Genomic DNA, 16,850 nt, shown 5'->3' with positions numbered 1-16,850 from the left:
GATGGGAAGTGACCTATTCTCTTGTAGGAAGAAAAAACCACGTGTAACTCAACCATATTGATTTAATATTGTTACCCTTAAATGAAGTACTTGTTACTCATAATCTTGATGAATTTCATAGATTTACTGTTTCAATAATGAACGTACATCGTTCACTTTCATTATAATCCCTTGAAGAAAGTTAGATCTATACTCTAGAAATAACAGACAAATGCCTGAGCTATTAAGATCAAAAGAAAATTATAGGAGCAGGACTAAGTAAGCTTGATTGTTGACATAGTAATTCTTATCTTGCTCGAGTAACAAAGACGAGGAGAAAAACCTATTGTTCATGTAAGCATTTTGGGCAATCATAAGCATGATTTAATCCAGTGACAAGAGAAAAAAGTTATATATGCTGACCTATATTAGAATTTACATTGCTAAATTTTTATGTAGCCTAAAAACATTCAGCTTACTATCGGTGGGAATTTATCACACACATGATATGTGAAAAGAAAAAAATGAATGAAGTTATGTGCACTTATGGAGAGTAAACTCCATATTGGAATCGAGATTTTAGAAACATCCCAAGCTTCTCCCATTGAGAAGTCATTGACCCGTAAAACTGCACTCTTACTGATTTTTTCATTCCTTGCCGAACAAATTCCAAGTCTCTGACAATGTCATATTCGATGCTTTCTGGACTATCAAGCAGAGGCAATGCGACTGAACTATGCGATTCGATGTTCTTGATCCATCCACGCAGCAAAAAGTTCACAATCTGCACATGTAATATCATTATATTCAGAGGTGAATCCAATATCTATAGCCAATGTGTTCAGCATAGAGTTAATGTGCGTTCAGAATGATTGTAATCTTATTATATATATACACATAGTTCAAGCAAAAATAAGGGTTCAGTTGAATCCACAATACTCACCCTAGATTGATCTCTGGTTCTGCTATGTTTCAAAGACTAACTAAAAAGGCCAATTCAAAGACTTTATGATGAGTAGTCGAAGAAATGTATATTCTTCATCTTTTAGTTAACAAAATCACTTAGATATGCGAACTTGTAGGGATTCAGACCCTGGTTCAAGAAGCATGCAGTAGGATTAGGTAAGGGGCTGGGAGAAATTTATATATTTCAGTGGCTGAAAAGGAGCAAGAATAAAAAACAAATTTCTTGTCGTATAACAATAAAATTAATAAATAAACTTCTCAGCATATGGCCCTAGACAAGTCAATATGATAACTGATCATTTCAAGTGGCGTCTGTTTCAACATGGTAGAGCATCCTGAGTAGCAAGGCAAGCTTACTAGCACCAATGGAGCATATCCGGACAAAATTCAAACTTTTTCTTTTGCATTTGATTGACAGTGCACTTTCTCTATTATTTTATGTGATACTTTCAAGTCCAAAAAGGGGGATCTTGGAGCAAAGGTAAAGTTGTCTTCGTGTGACCTATAGGTCACGGGTTCGAACCGTGGAAGCAGCCACTAATGCTTGCATTAAGGTAGGCTGTCTGCATCACACCCTTGGGATGCAACCCTTCCCTGGACCTTGTGTGAACGCGGGATGCTTTTTGCACCGGGCTGCCCTTTATACTTTCAAGTCCAAATATAACAGGAACCATTCATCTATTTGCGTGTGCCAATATATTTGGATTAAATCTTGGAATATCTTACTAGGTAACAAACAGAGAAGAATATCTTATGAAGAGATGGTAACAACGAAAAAGCACATTGATAGCCAAGATAGAATGTCAAAACAAGATGTGTAAAGACGGTCTACCTCTGGGACTTCATCATGGGGGCAGTGACCAGCAGGGCTAATCTGATAATATGGAGCTTCAGGCAATTGTCGTTTCACTTGTAGCGCCCAAAAAGGCATCACCCAGGGGTCTTCTTTTCCATACATGAGACAAACGGGCACATTGTTCATTCGACACCTAAAAATAGCAAGGTGAAAGATTTGAGCTTTCCGAACATTAAGAGAAGCCAAATGCAGCTAAGTAATACTTGCTTTACCTACCCAGTAAGTGCCTCTTTAAAACTTAGTTGTCCCCGAGGAGCGAATAATATTGAGGCAAGGGATGCAGCTGCTGCAGGGTGTTCTGTTACCTCAAGAATACTGGAGAAAACTTTATCCACTTTTGTGGTATGATCAGCGTAAACTTGTTTAAGCACCTCTGCAATGCTCTCGGGAGCACTAATTTTCTGCCATCTGAAATTGAAGTAGGGGAATAAGTATGAGTACTGAACAAAAGCCAAATGTGATTAACATGGAGACAAGCCATATTACATTCCTCTTATAATGAAAGAACATCAAATTATCAAAGATTGATGCATTTTATTCAATGTAAGTTGCAAAATGTGACAAGACGCCGTTGGTTACATAAAAAAGACCAAAAGGATCATCTCCCTCAGCATATAAGTTTATGGGATTAGGAAACCACATAATCAAAAGAGCAAGTCACAGCACTTACACAAGTTCTGTGAGCTTTCTGATAGTGTCGGGAAGAGGAAAAGTCCCAGCCCATGGAAACAATCTAGATAATCTCGGAGATCTAACAGGATTAGGAAGAAATCCCCAAAATGGCGTCGCATTCAGCAAGGTTACACCTTTCACCAATTGAGGGTAGTATGCTGCTAAGTAGAGGGCAACATATCCACCAAGTGAATTTCCCACAATGTAGACTGGTTCTTTAATAACCTGCACCATCAACAGGTATGGGTTTATTCGTTACTTATGAGAGAGATTATTCTAAAAGCAATCCCTTAAGTCTAAGCCAATCAATAACTTGGAAGACTTCTCAAGAAGCCGATTGCACCATAAGGATTAACTGTTTAGTCAAATAATATTAAGCTTCACAGAAGATCCAGTTGTGTCTAATAACAAAACTGTAATAACAGGAAAAAGAGCATAGGAGAAACATTACACGTGAAATCAACTATAAGTTATCTTCCAAAGAATAGAGAACAAACAACATAGTGTTATACAAAAAGACATGCCTACCTTTAGTCTCGGATCATATAGCATTAAGTGAAGTTATAGCCAAGCAATTATACAGAAGTCAAACAAAAAACATAAAAGTACCAAGGAATGGTAGTCTGCTATAATGTAGCACACTATCATCGACTGCATCAATAACGTGCTCGTAAGCCTTCTACAAATGTTTATAATTTCATCTTCCTATGAATAATACTAGATACATGACCCGGAATAGAACAGGTAATTATATGCTTTAATGAGCAACAGTTACGAACCAGAGTACACTCAATATTTAAAAAGTAATTTTAACAGAAAGAGCACGCAAGTGAAAAGCCAGCAATACATCGATGCGAATGCTTAAGTCTGCATAATAACCACTTAGAGGAAAATCATAAGGACAAAGACAGAAACTGTACCTCTTCAATGAAATAGCGTACTTGGTCCCTCCATAAGTCAACAGAATAGACAAGTTCTTTCGCCCAAGGTTCTGCTTCATCTCCAAAACCCCAGACGGCATTGTTTCCATCACGCTCAGATTCATCTAATCTTTTGGACTGCAAAGTTGGATCCTCACATGGCAATGACTTCCCTTGTCCAAGAAAATCTAATGCCCATATTCTGTGATCACAACCAAGATCCTTTAATTGCTTTTCATAGTGAAAGGAACCAACACCAAAACCAGGAAGAAAAAGTATTGGTGCTGAGTTAACATTTTGACAACCAGATTTCTCATAATGAACTTTCAGTTTGGGTTTCCATTCCCACAAGCAGCTATCGACCACAGCAACCGAGTCGGCTTTAGTTTCATCAGGTAAACTGGGAACGATAACCTTTGGTACTGATTTAGCACTACCAATCACATCTTGGGTACCAACTTTCCCATCTATAATATCTGAGTTATAGCTTTCACTCAAGAGACTTGAGTCGACACTGTCAAATCCTTTCAGAGCGGTGATAGTAAGCCTCTGAGTCCTCTTTTTCTTTATGCTATAAACATCTAAACCAGAATACAACCTTCTTTCTTTTACTATGGGAAACTTTGCCTGATTTGAAATTAGACATTTGCTAACATTTACAATGCAATAATAGGTTGTAGAATAGCAAGAATGAACTTCCATCCTGGAGTTAGCTTTCTATAATGAATACCTAAAATCAAGAATGTATCAAAAAACAAAGCGTTTAGTTTATTATCAAAGAATAAGCTAAAAAGTACAGGATAATAATGCAACCAACTCAAGAAAAAGGACTATAGGTGTCAGTAATTTACTTCTTCACATGTAATTATCACTTCAAAGAGCTCAATTAGTCAGGTTATATGATTAATCAACTAAGACCGGATTCTTTTACTACTCAAACAAATTCTACCTCCTTTTTTCTTGACTAAAACTCATTTCTAACTACAACATCATCCAAAAAAAAAAAAAATTGGATTCATCCATCTGGGTACAAGGGGGAAAATCAGATCATACAAGAATAACTTACTTGGAAATTGACAAACAAAAAAGACCGATTTTTCATAATTCTTTTGCTAATAAGGAAATAGAAAGGAAACATAAAATCCAAATTAATGAACTTAAACACCAAGGAATTAGACAACCAATCTTATTAACACAAAGCTCAATACCCAAAGATCCAATTTATCAATTATAGTAATCACAAAAAAGGAAAATATAAACAGAACTTAACTCTTAGTATTAGGGAAAGTATAAACAAGGAATAACGCATAAAATATTACCTTTAATCAGCTATGCGAGATAATTGATCAGCAGAATCTCCAGGAGTCTAGGAGAGAATATGGGTTTTAAACATTCCCTTTTGCCTTATTTTAATATTCAGTTGGCGGACTGTTAGTTAATTATATATATTCTACAAGACTCCAGACAAGAGATTGCTTAAAAGCATGGGATCTCTTTAGAAACCAAGAAAATTGCGATAAATGAGAATTTGACACGCTAATTAATTATATCGCTGTTATTGTTTTTTTTATGACTTTTTATATTATTATATTTTTTTTTATCAAAGCGCACAAGATAGGACCGTAGGGGTAAGGTCTTCCTAATATTGGATAATAATATCACTTCTATGAATACATTGGATATATTGTTATTATTTATACAATAAGAATTTTGTTATGCATTAATAATCTACTAACGTGTATTTTATTATGCAACGAATAGTAGTGCAAAAAATACTACAACAACTAAGGTCGATTTCAAACAAGTTACGGATATGAAAAGTATTGCAAATATATTACAATATTACTTTACTTTTATATCAGAAACTAAATATTGTATTAGTCATATAAAAATTAGATTAAAATGCAAAATTCAGTAGGTGGGAAAGGAAAAAAAAGAAGAAGGAAAAGATGGAGTACACGAAACGAATTAGTGTAGCCAATTGGGCCACCACGTGGTCCGGTGTTCAAAGTTGATTGGCTTTTGGTATATTTGTCTGCATGCATGGTGGGAGCCACATAAATGTGGAATTAGATGGACCAATAAAAATATCTAAAAACACCTCGTTTATTTCATGTATCTTATTTTAGACCGACAATTTCTTTATTTTCCAAAGTCTAAAAAAAAATCTTGAAATATGTTTTAAAAATCAATGAGACTTCTTGTGGATGATTATGATTATGTTTGAAAAATTCTTGAAAAAATATTTAATAAATAGTTAAATCCAACCGACTATTCAGGTAAAGATCCCATGTTAATACTTACGTTTTTTAAGATATAGCAATGGTAGTAAGTTGAGCCGTAAATAGGCATTTCGTTACAGGTCTTGGACTTAGACTAGATTACTTTATCGCTTTGGCTTTTTCACAGAGTCGTATTTTGGTTAACCGTATCAAATGTATTAATACAAGAGAATATCGTGTTTTTTCACTTTAATGTTTTACAAGTGAGGATTGTTAGATTAATTGTGAATTGTGGTATTAGTTAGCAAATGCTGGTGCTTGATTATGAATAGAATGGAGTTTCGTGAGTAAACGTTGCTGAAACTGTGGATAATGTGAACATATTTTAAATCTCTGTTGCACGATTTTATCCCTTGAGAATTGGCTACAGTGTAAAAGGGAGCAAGTGCACATATAGTCATTTTCAGCTATTTAGAGATTAGCTAATACTTGTTTTGTTCTGAAATTTTAAACTATAAATCTTAACTTCATGACAAGTCAGGACATTTTTGTCCTGAAAATTTGAACTGAAAAAAATGGAATTCAAGATATACTGGCTAATTGATAAGTAACAGTCCTTTAGAGTGACTATCTGTTGTCAATTTTACGCGTAAAAGTCCCTACTAAATATGGATCCAATCTAGATGGACTTGAACCATGAAAAGCCTATTATGGTTGCCTAGACTGGGTTGTTGTACAATGGGCAATTGCAAATTATGGGCCAAACCCAAGGGACTCCAAGTACATTGGGCCACAGCTTTGCTAGAATAGTCCAAGTCACATCCAAGAAAAAGGCTCCATCCTCAAAGGAGTGGATAAGACTCGCAATTTGTGCGCAATCTCAACCCCACACTTCAATTCACTACGGTGGGAAGAGAAGTTGACTGCTTTTGCAAGTTAAGAAGAGTGTTACAGCTTTCAAGAGTAATAATCCGTTTGGCCAAGCTTCTAAAATTAGTTTATTTTGATAAGATTTTTCTTAAAAGTACTTTTCAAAAAAATATTTTTGATGAGTTTGACTAATTAATTTGAAAAACACTTTTGAACAGTAATTAGTGTTTGGCTAAGCTTTTGAAAACTGCTTTTAAGTGTATTTTTCTCAAAAGTGGTTCTTAAAAAGTGCTTTTGGAGAGAAACTATTTTTTTCTGCTTCTCAAAAACTGATTCTGTTTCTCCTCAAAAATACTTTTTTTCTATCTAAAAACTTGGCCAGACAACTCAATTTTTGACAGAAGCACTTTTGGCCAAAAAATCACTTTTGCCCCCAAACAAAGCTTGGCCTAACAGGATTAATATAAGTAAGTAACTACCTCCTTTTTGTGGAACTCAAATGTGATAAATACTATCGGCTAAATGGGGACTCAAGATGGTTAGCCGACTTGGCTAGAGGAAAGAGAATTGTTCAGCGAGTGCGGCAACATTTGAACAATATTCGGTTAAAAGTTATAAAAGAAAAATAAGTAATTGTACGTAAAGTTGAAAAATAGTATTTAAAAGTTGTCATTAACGTTATAGCATTGAAATCTTAGAGGGCAATATTAACTGGTGTATTTAGTTGTCAAGCTGGCCAGATCAACTTACTAAATTTTTCGTTAATTAAAACATGTATTTGCGATACTCGGATAACGTTAATCTTTGATTTTGATAGTTTGTAAATAAAATCACCTCTTGGAATTAGTCGTCATCTTCTACCCTACCAATCTTATAGGAATACTAACTTTTCAAATTTCAAGAATTTTATACTGGTAAAAGGATAATTGTCAATAGTACATCAGGTGAACGTAATATAGTAAGTGGGGAAAGGTTTTCATAAAGGGTCATAAGTAGACAAGTGATTACTATTTTTGTTAATGTTTCATCATTCTTCCGAATAAGATTTCTCTGAAATTATATTTTACGTATAAAGTTATATTTTCTTTATTTTAATTTATATGAACCTATTTTTTTATTTATTTTATGCCCAAAAAAATGACTATTTTTTATATTGAAAATAATTTACCTTTATACAATACTTTATAGTCACATAAAATATATGTGCCTTATTTTATACCATAAGTTCAAAAGTTTCTTTTTTTCTTAAACTGCTCAGTTAAATAGAAACGAAGAAAAAAATATTTATAGAAGGTCAATATTACTTTCACGTGTATAAATTAAAATAGTTGTTAAATCCCTTTATTTACTTCGGCTACTCTGTGTATAGTCTCTTTCAACAAAATCATAGCAACAACGAGACTTTGTTATTCACTAATAAACATTGATTCCATTGCTTTTCAAGTTCAATCATTTCATGATTCCCATCCCAAGATGCTCCAATGCAAAAAGAAAGTTTCATTTTCTCCCTATCTCTATTTTTTGTTTTCCTTCAGAAAAGCAATCAATTATGACTTTTGGACCTTCACGTTTAAGCTTTTTCACTTTACAGCACTTGCGCAGCTTACATTTACAACATAAAGTTAGATTAAATTAATTTTATTTTTACATTAGTTATTTCCTATTCTAAAATAAAGGGGTTGGAATATTAAGTTCCCGTTTGTACATAGATTTGGATGAAATTTGAAAAAAATGAGTTTTTGAAGATGAGATAAAAAAAATAATTTTTAAAAGTTGATATTGTGTTTGGACATGCATTTTACTTGAAAAGAATTTGAGCCTTGTGAATAGAAAACTTCAAAAACTACACTAGAGCTATTTTTGGGATTTGAAAATTTTATTTTCAAAATCTGCCCAAAAAAATGATTAAAATCTATAAACAAACAGATATTTGAAAATAAAATTTGAAAAAATCTCCCAAGTTTATGGCTAGACGGAAGCTAAATCATCTCTTGTTTTAATATCTCTTCTTCATACATAGTATTGGCAATACTATAACTTACTTCGTTAAAAATTGTAAAAAAAAAAGAAGAAGAAAGAACACGAGAACATATGTGCCGGTGTGAAATGTGATAAATACTCGATGAAATAGTTAATGTTTGTGTAAGTGAATAAAATAACAATTGAAGAAAAGAAGAAGTAGTAGAGAACCTACATATGGGTTTTTCTTATTTGACGTACATTTTAATTATAATAATTTAATGTGTAGCCCCGATCCCAATCGATCCATTCTTTTATCAACAATGGTTGCGGTAGAGTAGTAAGTACTTATTTATCCTTAATCAGGGGTCTCGAGTTCGAATCCCTAGGTATGGAATCGCCTTTTACCCCCGATGTGTGACTTTCCGGTGCGAATCCGGATTTAGTCGGCCCCAATATGGCTACCGACCACCCTGCGGGAAACCAAAAACATAATAATTTAATGTGTCTTACGATGATTAACGAAACATCTTAAAATCGCTCTTGTTTTCAAGTCAGAAACAAGTGTTCCATGAAAAATCCTCTGTCGTCATTGACTTATCGCTATGGGGGCAAAAGTCAATGAGAAAACACTACATATTATTACGGAACTCAAGGTTAACTGCAATCGTTCTTATTTAGTCCGTTTTAAGGAGATTTTTTGTGCGCGCTCTTAACTTCGTTTTTAATTCCTTTTAAACTAGATCGATGTACTATAAAATCTTACTTTATTTTTAACCCCTCTTCATTAAATTGTTCAATCCATATAGACGCTCATACTTCGAGTCTCATTTATGACAATGCAAGATATACGTCTTTTATATACATATTTAACACTTAATCATAATTAAGTAATATAGTTCATGGGCAATACATGCATAATTTTGCATAGTTCAAGTGCGAGTTCTTTTTTATGTTCAACCTCACCCTTAAATTTCTTTTAAAATAGATCTCTGGAGTTCTAAATCTTATTTTGATTTTAACCCTTCTTCATTCAATTGTTTAATCCATAGATGCTCATACTTCAAGTCTCATTTATAGTTTAATGAAGATATATATTTTTATACACATATTCATTATTTAATCATGATTAAGCCACCTAGTTCAACGCAAATTTAGCATATTTCCCTTGATAAAAAGGCTCACGTGTTGAAAAGCCTACGTCTTTAGTCATAACTCATAAGGCCAAATCTAACCCAATTTTATAAGGGCAAGGGAGATTTGACCCTCTCCACAATTATTAATGGAGGGCAAATATAGATCTTTCACAAAGTTTAGGGGTAGATTTAAACATATTCTTAATTCTATAGAATATAGGTGAAAAATGGGGCCCATGTTAGAATATTATTCGCGCCATCTTTTGGCTTCATCATTATTATATGGACCACTCACTAATATGTATCCCGTCATTGATTGCAAGAGCTAATTTAGCGCATAATCATAAACAGAAACATAAGGCTCTGCTTCACCAAATATGCTGATGCATAATATGCTCCAAAAGAAACAAATGATCCCTCTGGTCTATAATAACTAAGTGATATTTTGGCCCTTTTTTTATGGTCCAAAATAAGTAATTTTTTTTAGATTTTAATAATAAATTAATTATTTTTTTCCTACATTGCCCTTGAAGTAAATAATATTAGAGTATGTGTTAGAGGTGTTTATGTGAAGAGATAGTAACGGTTAATATGGTCAATTTTATTGCTAATTAATATTAAAAAGTAGATTTTTTAATCTGTGTTAAAATATCCAAAAATCATTTATTGTGGACCGGAGGGAGTATTCAAGATTATTACTTCCTTCGATCCACAATAAATAACCAATTTGCCTTGGTCACCCCATTAAGAAAATACAAAATTCTAGACAAAAATAGTTAGTGTGACTAAACTACCTTTAATTAAATATTGAAGCATAGTTAATGTGAGGAGTAAAAGACTTTTTAGAGATACGTATACAAGGATAATTTTGGAAAAATAAATTAAATTTTTTTTTATTATATAAATGAATATTTATTTTAGATCAAAATAAAAAAGTAAATTGGCCACTTATTATGAACCGGAGGGAGAAACACTTTTATATTATTGTCCTTTTATATCTCTTGGGATTGCGAATCACACATTACAAATTTTCTCTGCTTTTGGGTTTCGGCTTTTAAATGGAACAAGATATTGACAGTGCAATTATTTCGGGCTATCTAAATCTGTTACGTGGTTAATTTCACATATATTCACATTATTTTTGTTTTATTGTATTTTATTTATTATATTTATTTTGCAATGAAAAAATTATTTTCGTCAAAGTAATACAAGAAAGTTATTAAATAAATTTTGGTAATCGAAAACAGTCACTCAATTTTATGATTTTATCTAAGTATTATAAAAATAAGATTATGCCCACTAACACTTTTTCTGCTTTGATTCCTCCTAATACATTTTGTGATATTTTGATAAAGTTGAGTGCTTTTTTTGTTACAAAAAGTTATTTGATGATTTTATATATTTAAGTAAAGTTGATTAACTTTTTAATTATGAAACAATTTGACGTAAAATGTTACTCCTACTTGTAAACTGATCTAGTAAAACTTAAGTCACGTGTGAAACTGACGAAAAGGTAAAAATTTAACGGTCTAAGGATTGTTCCAAAAGTTCTGTAATTTTTTAGGTGGAAAATCGCCAAAGCATCAATCAGAAAAACATTTTAGTTAAAATAAATCAAATTATTAATCAGTTTCAATTCAACATAAGCCGTTTGGAACATTATTAAGTTTTTTTCTTTTAGCTAAGCGACCTCAATTATATTTATCGATAATTAATTTCATTGCAATCAAAATTAGTTTCTATTCTATACGACTAGTACTAACAATTTTTTAGAATTTTATATTTAGCATTTAATCTAATCATTTGCGAGTTCAATTCCTAATTTAAACTGCTACTGCTTATACTTTTTCCTTAATCTATAAAGTTTATGTGCTTATTTCTTTCACTTATCAATTCTTAAGTTGAAGTCAATTTTGTATTTTTTTTTTAACTTATCATCTATTGTTTTGTTATATTATTATCACATAGTCATATTAACACTCAATTTAATCTTAATATGTTATGAAATATTAGATTACGGTGGATATCCATAACTCCTAAATGAATAACACCAACTACTCTTCTCCATTATCTCCATAACTCCCAGTACTCCAATACTTATGATTGTAACTCTCATGCCTCCATAATCTCTTCTATGATATTCTTACATGATCTCAAATACTTAATGTCATGTTTATGGTATTTTTTTGTATACCTCTATGTAATACTATAAATAGATGATGAACAATGATATTGTACACACTTGAAAAATACTTGAATACATGGAAGAAATAAGAATATCCCATCTCTTTCTCTCTATATCTCTTAGCTTATTTTTCTTGTTTTATATTATTGCTTCGAGCGAAGTTTCTTAACACGTTATCAGCACGAGTCTCTAATAAATTAAAATTATTTGCTTCTGTGGGGGGGTTTTGTCTTGGTGAAATTGCTCGTGTAACTGATCTTGTTGCAGGCCTCTGATCTCGCATTTGCGAGATCAGGCATCGCATTTTCGACCTCTTAGGGGTTCGCATTTGAGAAGCTTCTCATCGCAAATGCAAAGAGAAGCTGGACCACACAGGTTTCGCATATGCGAAATAACCTTCGCATTTGCGAAGTGGGTTTGGGGAAGGCATCCTTCGCATTTGCGACAATAGTATCGCATTTGCGGTCATCTAGAGTTCGCATTTGCGAACAATTCTTCGCAATTGGGAAGACAACAAGGTGTGAAGGACTTCGCATTTGCGAAGCCCAGGTTGCAAATGCGACATCTGCAGCTGATGAAATAGGACTTAGACGGGATTTTTGGTTCATTTCCCAAATTTTTAAAACCTAAAACCTTAGAGGCGATTTTTCCTAGACTTTTTCTCCCCCAAATCGTTGGTAAGTGATTCGAACCTATTTTTTTTCAATCTTTCGCTACTTTTCCTATGATTTCAACCTAAAATCTAAGGTTTTCATGGTGGGATTGGGGGTTTTTGGGTAGAAATTAGGGATTTGGTAATTTGGGAATTTAGACCTCAAATTGAGGTCAGATTCCAAAACTAATTATATAACCGGGCTCGGGGGTGAATGGGTAATCGGGTTTTGGTCCGAATTCTGGGTTTGGACCAAGCGGGCCCGGTGTTGACTTTTGTTAACTTTTTCAAAAATGGCCCAAAATTGAATTCTTTTCAATAGTGGGTAGTTCCTAAGGCTTAAATTGAATTGTTTGGTTGGTAATTTGCTAAATTCTATCGGTTCAGGAGGCTTGTGTGAAAGAAAAAGTTGTGATTGAGCTTTGAGTTTGGCCGTTGGAGCGAGGTAAGTGTCGTGGTTAACCATGACTTGAGGAATTAGGAATTGTTTATCTATTTGTTACATGTTTAGATGTTGGGTACAACATATATGTGAGGAGACAAGTACTTTTGCGTTGTTGTCGCGTTAAAGCATGCGGGTGGAACTTGTTCCTTGTAGTTTCTTGCATACTTGATCTTGCTATCTATGTTTAGACTAGTTACTTACTAAATTGATCGTACTTTCGTGTTTACAGGTTTTGTGATAATTGAGTATTGATTCGAAAGTTGAGGTTTGTATTGTGGAACCATTGTTGAAGTAAGGCTTGTTCTTGTTGATTCTATCTCTCTGCTATTACTTGTTCATTGATATATGGTAAGAGTGAGTGTTAATGCACGAAGGGTGATTCTATCTCTCTGTTATTTCTATGCTCTCCCTGCCAGACCAGATGCCATTACTTCAGATGCTGTGATTACAGGTATTGTCTCAGTTTGCCACAGAGTTGCCTCTATATTATTTGACCCTGGTTCCACTTATTCATATGTATCATTGTATTTCGCTCATTTTTTGGATAAGCCCCGTGAGTATCTAGTTTCATTTGTTCATGTATCTACTCCGGTGGGTGATACTATTATTATGGACCGTGTATATCGATCATGTATGGTGACTATTGGGAGTCTGGAGACTAGAGTGGATCTCTTGTTGTTTAGTATGGTCGATTTTGACATGATTTTGGATATGGATTGGTTGTCTCCATATCATGTTGTTCTAGACTCTCACGCTAAGACCGTGACGTTGGCGATGCCGGGGTTGCCGAGGGTTGAGTGGAGCGGTTCTATAGACTATGTTCCCAGCAGAGTGATTTTATACTTGAAGGCTCAACGGATGGTTGAGAAGGGTTGTCTATCCTATTTGGCTTTTGTGAGGGATGTTAATGCAGAGGTACCTACTATTGATTCTATTCCTGTGGTGTGTGATTTCCCAGATGTGTTTCCTGTAGACCTGTCGGGCATGCCACGTGACAGGGACATTGATTTCGGTATTGATTTGATGCCGGGCACTCAGCCCATTTCTATTCCACCGTACCGTATGGCACCAGCTGAGTTGAAGGAGTTGAAGGAGGGGCTTCAGGAACTCCTTGATAAGGGATTTATTCGGCCTAGCGTGTCACCTTGGGGTGTACCAGTTCTATTTGTGAAGAAGAAGGATGGTACTATGAGAATGTGCATTGATTACCGACAGTTAAACAAGGTCACAATCAAGAACAAGTATCCTTTGCCGCGTATTGATGATTTGTTTGACCAGCTTCAGGGAGCAATGATGTTCTCCAAGATTGATTTGAGGTCAGAGTATCACCAGCTAAATATTCGGGACTCAGATTTTCTTAAGACAGCTTCCAGGACCCGATATGGCCATTATGAGTTCCTTGTGATGTCTTTTGGGCTGACCAATGCCCCAGCAGCGTTCATGCATCTTATGAACAGTGTGTTTCATCCTTATCTTGACTCGTTCGTTATTGTATTCATTGATGACATCCTGGTGTACTCTCGTAGCCAGGAGGAGCATGCTCAGTATCTGAGGATTGTGTTACAGCGATTGAGGGAGGAGAAGCTTTATGCAAAGTTCTTCAAGTTGAGTTTTGGATCAGTTCAGTGACGTTCTTGGGGCACGTGGTGTCCAGTAAGGGTATTCAGGTGGATCCAAAGAAGATATAAGTGGTGCAGAGTTGGCCTAGACTGTCCTCAGCCACGGAGATTCGGAGCTTTCTTGGGTTGGCGGGCTATTACCGTCGTTTTGTGAAAGGTTTCTCATCTATTGCATCGCCCTTGACTAAATTGACCTATAAGGGTGCTCCTTTCAGGTGGTCGGATGAGTGCGAGGAGAGATTTCAGAAGCTCAAGAATGCTTTGACCACGACTCCAGTTCTAGTTCTACCATCAGCTTCTGGTTCTTACACAGTGTATTGAGATGCCTCGCGGATCAGTATTGGGTGTGTTCTGATGCAGGAGGGTAGAGTAATTGCTTATGCTTCACGCCAGTTGAAGCCTCATGAGAAGAACTATCCTGTCCATGACCTTGAGTTAGCAACTATTGTTCACGCCTTGAAGATTTGGCGGCACTATTTGTATGGGGGCCATTGTGAGATTTACACTGATCATCAGAGTTTGCAACATCTGTTCAAATAGAAGGAACTTAACTTGCGTTAGCGGAGGTGGTTGGAGCTTCTTAAGGACTATGATATCACCATTTTGAACCATCCCGGGAAGGCCAATATGGTGGTCGATGCCTTGAGTCGCCGGGCAGAGAGTTTGGGGAGCTTAGCATATCTTCCAACAGTAGAGAGGCCATTGGCATTGGATGTTTAGGCCTTAGCCAGCCAGTTTGTTAGATTAAATATTTCTGAGCCGAGTTGAGTATTGGCTTATATGTTCTCTCGGTCTTCTCTTTATGATCATATCAAGGAGCATCAGTATGATGACCCTCATCTGCTCATCCTTAAGGACACGGTCCAACACGGTGATGCTAGGGAGGTCACTATTGGGGATGATGGTGCATTTAGGATGCATGGCAGGCTATGTGTGCCCAATGTAGATGGTTTGCATGAGTTGATTCTCCAGGAGGCTCACAGTTTACGGTATTCTATTCATCCAGGCGTCGCGAAGATATATCAGGACTTGAGACAACATTACTGGTAGAGGAGAATGAAGAAGGACATAATGGAGTATGTAGCTCGGTGCCTAAATTGCCAACAGGTGAAGTATGAGCATCAACGACCAGGTGGGTTGCTTTAGAAGTTAGAGATTGCGAGGTGGAAATAGGAGCAGATCACTATGGATTTCGTTGTTGGGCTTCCACGGACTCAGCGAAAGTTTGATGCAGTTTGGGTGATTGAGGACCGGCTGACCAAGTCAGCTCATTTCATTCATGTGATGACTACCTATTCTTCCAAGCAGGTGGCTCGAGTGTATATCTGCCAGATCATCAGGTTTCATGGTGTACCGGTATCTATCATTTCCGACCGGGGTACGCAGTTTACATCACGGTTCTGGAGGGACGTACATCATGAGTTGGGTACTCGAGTGGAGTTGAGCATGGCATTTCACCCTCAGACGAATGGGCAGTCTGAGCGCACTATTCAGATATTAGAGGATATGCTCTGTGCGTGTGTGATGAAGTTTGGGGGTTCGTTGGATCAGTTCTTGCCTCTAGCGAGTTTGCTTACAACAACAGTTAACAGTCGAGCATACAGATGGCACCGTATGAGGCTCCGTATGGTAGGCCGTGTAGGTCTCCAGTAGGTTGGTTCGAGCCGGGCGAGGCTAGATTATTGGGTACAGACTTGGTTCAAGATGCTATGGAGAAGGTTATGGTGATTCAGGATAGACTACGCACAGCCCTGTCCAGACAGAAGAGTTATGCGGATCGGAAGGTTTGCGATGTTGCATTCATGGTTGGAGAACGTGTCTTGCTCCGGGTATCACCCATGAAGGGTGTTATGAGGTTCGGAAAGATGTGCAAGTTGAGCTTGAGGTTTATCGGTCCATTTGAGGTATTGTGACGTATTGGGGAGGTTGCTTATGAGCTTGCCTTGCCTCCCAGTCTAGCAGGAGTTCATCCAGTATTCTATGTTTCTATGCTCCGGAAGTATCATGGAGATCCGTCTCACGTGTTGGATTTCAACTCAGTCCAATTGGACAAGGATTTATCTTATGTTGAGAAGCCGGTGGAGATCTTAGATAGGCAGGTTCGAAAGCTGAGGTCGAAGAATATTGCTTCTGTGAAGGTTTAGTAGAGGGGTCATCCGGTCGAGGAGGCAACTTGGGAGATCGAGCATGATATGTGCAGCCGTTATCCTCAACTTTTCACCACTTTAGGTATGTGTCTGTGCTCGTTCGAGGACGAATGATTATTTTAAGAGAGGGAGGATGTAATGACCCGGTCAGTCATTTTGAGTGTATTAGCCCCGATTCCTTATTTATTATTTTCCTATATCTATTTCTGCTTAAGTGACTTG

At 35.9% G+C, this 16,850-nt stretch overlaps 1 protein-coding gene across 2 annotated transcripts; it reads right to left on the bottom strand.

Moving 5' to 3' along the window:
• Positions 1 to 362: 362 nt before the first annotated feature.
• LOC107824158 (pheophytinase, chloroplastic-like) lies at positions 363 to 4,850 on the bottom strand. Of its 2 annotated transcripts, XM_016650897.2 has the most exons (6): positions 4,713 to 4,850; positions 3,394 to 4,123; positions 2,472 to 2,698; positions 2,018 to 2,209; positions 1,778 to 1,934; positions 363 to 763 (listed from the first exon to the last, which is right to left on the bottom strand). In XM_016650897.2, the coding sequence occupies exons 2-6, from the start codon at positions 4,093 to 4,095 to the stop codon at positions 524 to 526; spliced, it is 1,518 nt and encodes a 505-aa protein (XP_016506383.1). In that variant the 5' UTR covers positions 4,096 to 4,123; positions 4,713 to 4,850; the 3' UTR covers positions 363 to 523.
• Between the last annotated feature and the right edge of the window lie 12,000 nt (positions 4,851 to 16,850).

This window comes from Nicotiana tabacum, chromosome 19 (assembly GCF_000715075.1).
Source record: "Nicotiana tabacum cultivar K326 chromosome 19, ASM71507v2, whole genome shotgun sequence".
Lineage (NCBI taxonomy): Eukaryota > Viridiplantae > Streptophyta > Magnoliopsida > Solanales > Solanaceae > Nicotiana > Nicotiana tabacum.
The sequence above is the reverse complement of the archived record's forward strand: the minus strand, read 5'-3'. Positions and strand labels throughout refer to the sequence as shown.

What these genes read in the sequence shown, in the direction of transcription:
- LOC107824158 (XM_016650897.2), bottom strand. Translation starts at nt 4,095, where the DNA reads ATGGAAGTTCATTCTTGCTATTCTACAACCTATTATTGCATTGTAAAT. An exon ending in TACGCTATTTCATTGAAGAG is followed by an intron (nt 2,699 to 3,393) that starts GTACAGTTTCTG and finishes TTGATGGTGCAG; the next exon opens with GTTATTAAAGAACCAGTCTA. An exon ending in CCCATGATGAAGTCCCAGAG is followed by an intron (nt 764 to 1,777) that starts GTAGACCGTCTT and finishes TTACATGTGCAG; the next exon opens with ATTGTGAACTTTTTGCTGCG.